This window comes from Apis dorsata, unplaced genomic scaffold (assembly GCF_000469605.1).
Source record: "Apis dorsata unplaced genomic scaffold, Apis dorsata 1.3 scaffold_899, whole genome shotgun sequence".
Classification (NCBI taxonomy): domain Eukaryota; kingdom Metazoa; phylum Arthropoda; class Insecta; order Hymenoptera; family Apidae; genus Apis; species Apis dorsata.
The window spans coordinates 56,004-67,576 of NW_006264014.1; the positions used below are offsets into that span (position 1 = coordinate 56,004).

The 11,573-nt window shown below is 20.3% G+C and overlaps 2 protein-coding genes across 8 annotated transcripts in view; one reads left to right on the forward strand and one right to left on the reverse strand.

Moving 5' to 3' along the window:
- Window positions 1-1,348, forward strand: part of LOC102674546 (protein held out wings) — a 30,417-nt gene extending 29,069 nt beyond the window's left edge. For all 7 annotated transcript variants that reach the window (XM_006623526.2, XM_031514150.1, XM_006623528.2 and 4 more), the window contains one exon: window positions 1,097-1,348. The gene's annotated coding sequence lies outside the window, so the exon portion shown is untranslated. The remainder of the gene's footprint in view (window positions 1-1,096) is intronic.
- Window positions 1,349-5,994: 4,646 nt separating this feature from the next.
- Window positions 5,995-9,879, reverse strand: LOC102676203 (anaphase-promoting complex subunit 2). Its single transcript, XM_031514148.1, has 8 exons — window positions 9,805-9,879; window positions 9,185-9,617; window positions 8,754-8,992; window positions 8,473-8,653; window positions 8,158-8,383; window positions 7,888-8,072; window positions 6,649-7,194; window positions 5,995-6,533 (listed from the first exon to the last, which is right to left on the reverse strand). The coding sequence occupies exons 1-8, from the start codon at window positions 9,877-9,879 to the stop codon at window positions 6,094-6,096; spliced, it is 2,325 nt and encodes a 774-aa protein (XP_031370008.1). The 3' UTR covers window positions 5,995-6,093.
- Window positions 9,880-11,573: the final 1,694 nt, after the last annotated feature.

An 11,573-nucleotide genomic window follows, 5' to 3' on the forward strand; every position in this document is an offset into this window, starting at 1 on the left:
ACATATATATAGTATAATATATACAAATTTTAACACTATGCAACAATATGCTTTTTTTCAAAGATTGTACAATAAATTCTTATACAGCACGCGTGTAATTCATTGGCCTTTTGACACCTGCTTGTTGATAGGATATTAATTGTTATAGTTAATATGATTCAAAGTAATAATATTACTGTAACTATATATTTAATATCATACATACGTACAATGTCATTTAACGCTACTATTTGGTGGCAGGTGCACACCCAAGCTGCCTACAAAATGATACCAAGTTTTTTGGGAAATAACGAATTCCTTGCATTTTGAATAACTAAATCATCTTATCATCAACTATTCTAAATCTGCTTTTTTATATTTGTTTATATCTTAAAATCATTTTGTTTTAAAATTTTGTATGATTTATTTTCTCAACTATCCTAAGCGCGGGGAGGGCACATGATTATGTAAAACTTATAACTAAAATACATAGTTTTAACTCTCTAATAATTGATCAAATTTTTCTTATAAAAAAGAATCATTTTTAATATCTTATAAATATTATAACTATTTTCATTAAATCATATAAAATTACATATGAAATTCATTGTTTTTTCGATAATTAGAGGACCTATTAATTGTAAACGATGAATGACAAGTAACGAAGTATGAGCTTTATTTCGTCGATATATAATATTTTGACAATGTCTCTGTCATATATCATGTTTTGTATGAAATAAATGCTTATATACTAATATTGACCAAAAGGAAGTGCGAAGCAGTTGCTTGTTAATCGTTATTTGTTTTATATTCATTTCTTCTAATATATTAATTTTTATTTCTCATGAGTGTATGCAAAACACTTAAATTATTAATTGTTAAAATAAATGAAACAAATCTTTTATTAGATTTGTGTAAATGAATTTCTTTTTTTTTTAATCATATAATTTAAAATAATTAAATATTTAAGGAAAGGCAGTGCTTCCCACTAACTATATTTCTTTCAACTATCGAACTATTCAAAAACTTAATGTTAACATCAATCAATCATAATTAAATTACTAACAAACTGTTTTTCTTTTCTTTCTTTTTAACCTTGGTTGCCCATGGCCTATAGGCTTGGAGTGCTAACAATGGAATCCACTCGCCCGTGCTAACACCTGGACTCTGGAACAACATCCGCGTTCGATCGGTTCACCAACCAGATGACCACCTTCGTCGTTCGCATCACCAGCCCTGTTCTTCGTCAAGTTTATCCATCCTGTACCCTCGTGTTTTTAAATTGTATAGCCTTGTTTAAATTGCTTTGCTCGTTTTGTTAGCGTTTACTTTTACTGGCGTTTACCTCAACGTCGGACAGGTAATTAAATCTCTGATTGTGAGTTACTTATTGATGAAAAAAGATTTTCCATTTTCTGTTTTTGAACAATAAGAAATATATCATTCAATTTAAATTATATAAATTCAATTAAATAGGATCATGGTTAAATGTGTATTTTGATTTTCAAGACAACGAACAACAGTTATTCTATTCCGCAAAAATGGGTTACAATCATGACTATTTTTCTATTACGCAGATCTTTTCAATGAATAGAAATTTATTAACAATGCAAATATAATTTATTATTAATTTTTTCTTCATTTTATAAGTGGAGAATCATTCGAGTTATTATTATTTAATATATTCTATCCAATAATGATTGATTTTTCATTGATTTAGTTTGTTTAAATTATATCAGATACAATTCGATATAATTTCTTGATACAATTTATGAAACAATTCGATTTTTCACGTTAAAATATTAACTTATTCGTTATTAAGATACGCGAAATTTCAAACTTTTCCATATATAAAATGTTTCATAAAGCGTGATATAACTAAAAAAATGATTGATTTTTAATAAAATATTCATTGAGAATCAATGAATCATTGAATAATTTATAAAAAGTTATTTGACATAATTTATAAAAATAAAAATATTTTGATATTAAGATACATTTTTAAGATTTATTTTTTTGTTTCAATTAATTTTTTATTATTATTTCTCATTCATAAATTAATTATTTTATTTACACTTTAGCTTGATTTGTAAAATTCATTCTATTTAATATCTTTGATATCATTTTTCAAGTATATGTGATTAGTAAAAATTGAATTTCTGACGATATATATCATAAAATATTAGTAAATGCATTATTACTATTATAACATTATTATAAATAAGAATTTATAATAATTTTTTTTTTTATTATTATATTTATACATTGTTTTTAGAAAATATTCTGAAAATACTTGGTTCAATCATCGTAATGATGATAATAAATAATGATGATAATAATGAATGATGATAAAATATTAAATTTTTAATAATACATGCATTTTATATTTATGATTAATATCTAATATATTTATAATTAAGATAAATTTTGATTGAGATTATTTTAATAGATAACTTCATGATTGAGCATATAAATGCAATTATTTGATTGCATGCATAAGAATATTTATATATAACTAATAGATAGTAAAATTGCAATTAACAATAATATTGTTATTTACAAATTATTTTTTAAATTAGTTTGTTATTAATATAAGAATCTCATTTTTTTGTTATATCACACTTTTTAAACGTTCTGTCTAAAATAAAAAAAATTCATTTTAAGAGATCATATTGCGATATACATATTTTTTTTATTTAATCGCAGATTATAAAACGAAATTTTTTTTGCATAATAGTTATATCAATTTAGTACTTACATCTTTATTAGAGCAAAATGAATAGGGAGAGAAAATGGGCTAAAAATTTAAATAATATTATATATTTTATGTAATATAGAAAATAATATATTCATGTGTAATAGGTGCAATATAAAATCAAAATTTGTTTTCATTTTGATTAAATGAATTGAATACTTTGACTCAGGAAAAGAAAAAAGCTTGAAGATACAAATTTAAGAATATTTCTATTTAATGTTAAGTAAAACAATTCTTCACATAGATAAAGTTTTAATGGCATATGAATTAATTGTAATATTAATACGTACTTTAAATACGTATTACATAATATAATATAAACGAATTTTTATAGATTAAATATTTTACATCTATTTCTTCAAATTTACTTATTAATTTGATCAATTTACTAACTCTTATTAATTTGATCAAAGAAAAGTAAAAAAATCAAAATTCGATTATGTTAAATAGATATTAAGAATATTAAATGTCTCTTTAAATAGTCTCTTTGTTGTGTGGCTAGAAAGAATCTCCATTTTTTAACATAAAAAAGATATAACACTTTATTATTTTATAATTTAAAAATTCTATTATATAATATTACGGTGCAATTTACTTGTAAAATAATAGATATTGATCATTTATTGAATATTTTTAATTTTGCGTATTTAGATAAATTTGCATAAAAATCCTTTTATTTTAATAAATGTAGATAAAAAAAAATCATGTTCAAAACTGATATTCTCACAAATCATAATTAAAATTAACAACAGTTGTTTTAAAAAAAAAGTTGTTTATTATCTTTTTCGTTATTTGCAATATATCTACATTTATAATGTTATATAATGAAGTTATCTATATAAATGAGAGTGTTTATATATGAGATTGATTTATTTACCATTAAATATACCATTTAGATATACAAAAATATTCTGTTGATTCTTTAGATTTGCCATATGTACATGTATTAATAAGAACGTTTTATCATGTTAATTTGTGTATATTTAGTAATCTATAACAAGCTTGTATTTTAACAAGCATTTCGAACATTTTCGATTATCTAAGGAGAGACAACTATTACTTTGTGTAAATAGATTGTATTTTTTGATCTAATTGTTCTCTAAGAGTGATCTGAATTCTACTTAAGTTTATAGCTTAAAGTAGCATATTCATTATATTATATTCTATAATATGTATAACTAAAAATATATTATACAAAAGAAACATAAATATTTTACAAATTCATATAGGAGTAGGGGAAGTTGAAAATTGATGAAACTTTTGCCGTGTATTTAGTGCAATAATATGATTAGAATATATATATTCCTTCTATTATTGATTTATAATACATAACGTACATAAATTAACGAACATAAAGATTTTTTTTAGTAATAATATTAATCATTTATTAAATTCATATATTATTCATTATGAATAATTTCTTATTGTAATTACTTTTAATGATAAGAAAAAAATTAAATATTCTAAAAAAAAAATATTCTAAATTTCAGAAAAAAGCAATAATCGACATATAAGTTAATTTGTATAATATATAACAATGACATATAACAATATATAAAAATAAAAATTATATATTTTCTTAAAAATTAAACATTTCCCAAATTAAAAGTATATTATTATCATATATATTATAAATTAATTATTTAATTGAATATATATTGAATCCAATATATTTAATATATTTTAAATTCGGCAAAATAGTCTCCACTTTTTAACTTTCCCTTAAAATAGATATTCACTTGTTTCTTTTACGTATCGTATTATCATTATATATCAGTATAAATAAGCAAATGTTTCACTAAGCATATTAGAATTGATATGAAATATGAATATATCAATCGACTATTTATTAGTTTTTTACTATGATATTAAAAATATACAATATGTCTACTTTAAATCTATATCTATTATAAATCTATTTGAATGAAGAATGTTTCATTTTTAGTTTTTTGTTTATTTTTTGTTTATTTATGTATATATTTTATCAACTTTATGTTTCAATAAGTTGTACTCATCTTTTGATAGAAATATGTAATGATGAAACAAGTGGATATTTATTAACAATATATTGTTAAACTATTATATATATCTATTGACTGTTTATATGTAGATGAACTTACATGTTTTTTAAGCTTTATACTAGTATTTCAGGTACATACGCATATTATGTTATAAAATATAAATTTAAAATTTTTGAAAATTTAAAAAAAAATCATAAGAAAAATTAATAAATATTATGTATAAAATATTTGTATTGATATAATGATATTAATAATATTAATAAAAATTTTTGATTGATATTATTAATGATCAATAATAACAAAAAATATATATTTGTTTACTTATGTATATTAAATATGATAACAATATGAAACATATTGTTATAAAATATTGAAAAAACTTTAATATTTAAATCAAAAATGTAATTAAGATATTAAAATTTATAATTATAATATTTTATAAAAACATCATGTGTATGTACCTTTATATGCATGTGTGTGTGCGCGCGCGTGCGCACGCGCGCGCGCGCGTGTATGAATACAGTTTTGTTAATATGCATATTTGTATTTACTATTTACATCTACCACAATAATTGCTTAATTCTTGTCAAAATTTATTAAAATGATTTGTTTTATATTTTATTTTATTGTTGATACTCATATCAATAATATAAAATGTAGTAAATACAGGTCAAAATATAAAATAATTTTATTTTCAAATTATTTAAAAGATTTATTTATTAAATGTACTTTTCCATTTACTAAAATTGTTTTAAATTTATTATAAAGAATGAAGAAAATTACTGTAAAGATATAGTAATAATATTTTGATATTTTCAAGTACAAATGAAATAGATTTAAAATATATAAATTGTAATTGAGTAAAACTAATAATATGTGACTTCAAATTTTATTAAAATGTAATATTTATAATTTAATTATGTATATATACGATTCTTTACAATATTATATAATATACTAAAATTCTATAAATATTTACAATCTATGATGCTATGAATTCAATTTCATTAATATCGAATTTATTATGTATATACATTTTATTTATGTATAAATTAGTATTTTATTTATATTATTAGCAATTATTTTCTGTTTGTAATATAATTCATAAATTAGAAAAGAATGAATTTCATTTGATTTTGCATAGTACATAATAAAATTTAAATATTAATATAAACTCTATTCTTTAATGGTATTATTAATATGTTATCAATATATCTATAAATTTTGAATTTGATATAAAAAAGCTTTATTATTAATTGAAATTAATTTTTTAAATATTAATAGATTTATTACATATCATAATTATAAATAATTAAGTAATAATTTAATAATTATAATTTATGATTTTGGTAAACGATATAAGCCACCTGAAAACAATAACTGATGTTCTCTAACTTTTCTATCAAGAAATTGCCTCAATTCAGGTAAGCCACATTCCATTGCTCCTGGACCTTGAGATGCAAACATTTTTAACATTTGATGAATTCTTTCTAGAGGCATAGAATCTAAATTAGTTAACATGCCGACAATATAAGACCAGAACACTTGAAGTTCTTCTTCTCTTTGATCACTTGCAGATGCCATTGCGCTTTCTATTTCTTCTTCTTCAACAATATCTGTTACGGATCTATTTTTAGTTGAACTTTCTTCTTGCAATATAAAAATATCATTGGAAATTTCTTTTAAAAGACCTTGGGAAACCCAAAAAGTTATTTTCCTTCTTAATACAGTTGCAGGAGCATGCATTATTTCTGCAAGTTCTTCTAAAGCCCATTCTTCTATAAATTTAATAATATAATAACATTTAATAAATTAATAATAAATTTAATGAAAATTTAAAAATTAAATGATCTATAATGAATTAAATATTAATAAAATATAAATATTTCTTACTTTTATCTTGAAAATGTAAGATAATTGTGGCATGTATTGGTGTTACATTTATATCTAATTTTCTATCTTTTAATTCTATTTCTAATGTAACATTTCCAAGATGAGGTTTCCAACAAAGTGTTCTATTTCCTTTCAAAGTTTCAAATGCTTTTACATATTTATTTAATTGATTTTGTACAATTTTAGGTAATTCCAATTTCCAATTTTCTTTAAATGGTGGCCAAAATTGGGCTGATAATATTAATGCAGATGTAGGAAAATGATCTTTCTCTAATGTGTAACTAGTATTAGATTGTATATGTCCATCTATTCTTTTAGAATCATATACATCTTTTAACATAACTTCACAATAATGAAGTTGATTTTCTCCAAAACGTCTTTTTAATAATTCTAAATGACGAATTTCTCGTTCAGTATGATAATTTAATTGAGATAATAATCTATCTGCTAACAATGTACGATATTCATTTACAAATAAATCTTGACTACCATATACATTTACTAACATTGATATTATATCTGACATTCTGCGTTGTGCTGATTTTGCTGTAAAAAAAAGAAAATTAAAATATATTTTATGTTAGTAAATAAAAATGCATGCTTTATTTTAGTTTTTTGTCTTATATAAGATAATAGGAAAGATAAGCCCATATTTTAAATGAAAGTATTATAAAAAAATTATATAAATGTTAAAAAAGAAGTCAAGTAATAAATATCAAAAATGAAAATAGTTATTTAAAAAATGAATTTACAAATGTCAAAATTATTACAAATATTTTTTAAATATTCTATAATAACTGGAAAAAATAGTTTCTTATTCTATATGAAAATTGCAAAATAAAAATTTTTAAATATTTTAAAAGATCAAAAATATTCAAATCAATATAAGTCAATAATATAATAAATAATAATAATAAATAAGTTTAATAATCATAAAATGAATTTTTTTATTCATTTATATCTGTATATTAATAATTATTATATTAATAATTATTAATATAATAATTATTAATATTAATAATCATTTAAATAATTTACTTAAATATTATCTAATCAAATACATGAAATGAATGTAAAAATGAATATGTTGAATGAAAATGAAAATTGAAAACACAATAATTAATAAAGTAAAGTAAATATTTTCATGCATATTTATAATAATCCCTTTATCTTGTTTTGGCATAAATATAAAATATATTCAATGATTTAATTAATTTTTTTAATTCATTATGAACATACCAGGATCAGCATCAACAGGATCTGGCATCCATTTATCCCAATCTTCATTTTCTTCATCACCAGACCCATCATCTAATTGTAAAGATTCACCCTTGACTAATTCATCTGCTAGATCACTTGGTGAATCATCAAGCAAATCACTTACTACACATCGTACAGTATCTTCTCTAGTTCTTAAATAAACTCTAAAAATATCCAAATAAATTTGCAAATTCAATGATAACATTAATTTAAAAAATTAATTTACTTTGAATATTTTATAATAATTACTTAATAGGTTCTGTTATTGTTTCAAGAAGAACACCTGTGGGATCCAATTGTCTCAATGCTCTTATAGCTGCAATATATGCAGTTATTATATCTGGTGTATTTACACCTGGATGTAATAATCTTGTTTTTAAAGCTTCTTGTAAACTTTCTATTAATACTTTCCGTAAATCAGTTCTTTCTAAACAAACACGTAAATCATCTATTGCAGGTTGAGAATCAGGATATTCTACAAATTAAAAAAAATTAATAAAAATAATATATAAATATATACATGTATATATAAAAGAATATATGAACTGAAACAATTTTTATGACCTATTATAATATCAAAGAGTTGTTCAATTCTAAATCTTGTATATGTTTCATATAAGAAATGAGATAATTTTTGTTTAAATTTGTCTATTGCATTACGAGTTTGATCACTTAAGAATGTAATCTTTGAGAAACCACCAGAATATATTCTTATTAACCAACTCATAACAACTGTTTCAAGCCACTAAAATAAAATATAAAATATTGATTATATATTTATTGAATATTAGTAAATGATATAAATATAGTTTATATTATATGAATAAAATATAATGAAATCTTACATTTTCTAAGGATGTTAATTGTGATACATCAAATGTTTTATCACATGATTGATTCACATGATTTTTAATACGTATATGTATTAATGATGTAAGAACATTACCAACTAATCTTTCTAATAATTCTAATTCAATTAATTTCCCATTTGTTTCATGAAACATGTATACTATCATCTGACATTGACATTTTTCCACTTCTTGATAACAACCCATACATTTTCCAGGATCACTTCCAATAGTTACTATAAAATAAATAATTTTATTTGAATTTAAATTTATATACTGTAAATTACATTTATATACTTAAATATTTAAATTATATTACTTTTTATGATTAAATTATAAATTTAGCGAGTCATAATAATAAAAGATTATAAAAATAAGTATTAAACAAATAAAGAACAATATGTAAAATATTTTATAATGTCAAATACCTTGCGCAGAACCATCTGCACTACAAAATATATTGAATGCAATTTTATAAAATTGTTCAACTATATGCTCATAATGAAGTGGCAATTGACTTAATAATGTAGATCGCACAATTAATTTAAATCGACTTAATACATTTCCATTTGTTATAGATTGAGTTGTTTCATTTTGTATCAAATATTCTAACCTTTTCAATAATGGTAAAAATTCTGTTAAACTTGTATATAATCCATCTACTGCACTTTTAAAATGTTCAAAACCTTGTTGTTCATTTATATTATTTATAAACTTCTTCCAAAATGCAGGTGCTACATTTTGTCGAATATATAATTCTATATGATAAATAACTACATCTTCAACAAATGGTGTTAAATCCAATGTCTTTATTTCTTTAACCACATCAATAAATTCTTTATCTGAACATTCATTTTGAATCTATAAAAACAAATATAAATTAAAAATATATTTTAAGAATATTATATCTATTTGATTGATTATTAATAAATAATCAATCAAATATAAAAAAAAATAATTAATATTTTTAAATATTTTTATAAGATATTATTTATAACATAAATATTATAAATAATAGTAAATAAATATTTATAAAATATAAACAAACCTTTTCATATAAAATAGGAAATGCATATTGTATACGAAGAAAAAAATCATTTTTATTATTCTCAGATTTATCCATATTATACGTAACAATATAATTTTCACTTATTTAAATTCTTTTTAATTTATTTATATAAATTATATACATAAATTTTGAAAATATAACTTTTCAAAACATAAATTAAGCATTATTTTCTGAATTATGAAAGCATTATACGTATGTAAACAGTAATATGAGAATCTTCTAGGATAATATATATGTATTATTTCGCTATATGAAATTTGTACTATATGAAATATATATTATAAATAAGATACATTGAATTTTATTCATAAATCTTTTGATTTTTACGAAAATTGAATTATGTATAAATTAAAAATTATGTATAAATTATGTATAAATTATTCATGAATTATTTTTTATTATATAATATTTTATTATATAAATATAAATATCAACTTATAAGATCCTGTCCTGTCCTAAAATAATATTTAATATAATATTATTATACATAAAGCTAAATTTATTTATATATATTGTTAATATAGTTTATACAATTGTAAATGTTATTATTATTTATTAACATAAACAACAAAATATCGAAAATTTAATAAAAACTCAATAAAAATATTAAAATAAAATATAAAACATTTTATTTAATATTCATATTATAAATATTTTCTGAAACGCATAAATTTTACAAAGCAAATATAAATTAAAAAAATAATGGAAGAAAAAGAGAAACTATAAATTGGGAAATCAGCGCCATTTTTATTAGAATACTGCAAATGAAATATATAAATAAGGAGAACAAATAATAAAAGAAGAATAGAAATAGAATAAGAATTTAATATTAGTGCCATTTTTTGAATATCAGAAAATATTCAAAGATGGCGCTGATTTTCAATTCTTATTCTACTTTATCTACTATTTTTGAAAAAATGTCTTTGATATTTAAGAGATGACACTAGCAATCAATTCCTATATTATCTCTATCTTCTCTCACTACTTTCTATCCTTTCTTTATATGTTTCATTTGCGACACACTGAAGATGACGTTGATTTTAATATTTTTACTCAATCTGTCCTTTTAATATTTGCTTTTCTTGTTCGTACTTGTTTTTAACGCATGGTCACAAATGAAGTACAATTAAACAAAAATGTCGATTAAATATACTTTTATCATTTTTTAAAATTACAATATACCTAAATTTTTAATATAAAAAATTATTAGTTATTACATTTTCCATTTTACAATATTTATCTAAAATAACGATTTCACAAAAATATAATATATAAGTATATGCAAGTATTTTGAAGCATTGCTCAGCGATAATGTTAGATTTAAACGAAAAAAAAACTTCAGCAACAAAGTAAATAGAATATATTTTAATATAATAACATATGTATTTTAATATATGCTCAAAATTATATTTATTTTTTATACAAATTGATATCAAATTCAAATCATTGTTTATTGTAAATTTTATAAATATGAATATAAATAATATAAGAAACAAAGTTCTATTCAATTAATATTTTATTATATTGAATCTGATTTTGAATTATTATTATTTATAAATTCATTTTTGATATTAATAATGGATTAACACTTGATGATCATTATCAAATGTTACATTTAAATCTTCCTTTAATATAAAAAGATATAAAATCAAACAATAATTATAATAATAAATTAATTAATAAACCTGTACATAATTTAAAAAAAAATATATAAAATATATAAAGTAAAAAAGAATATATAGAATATA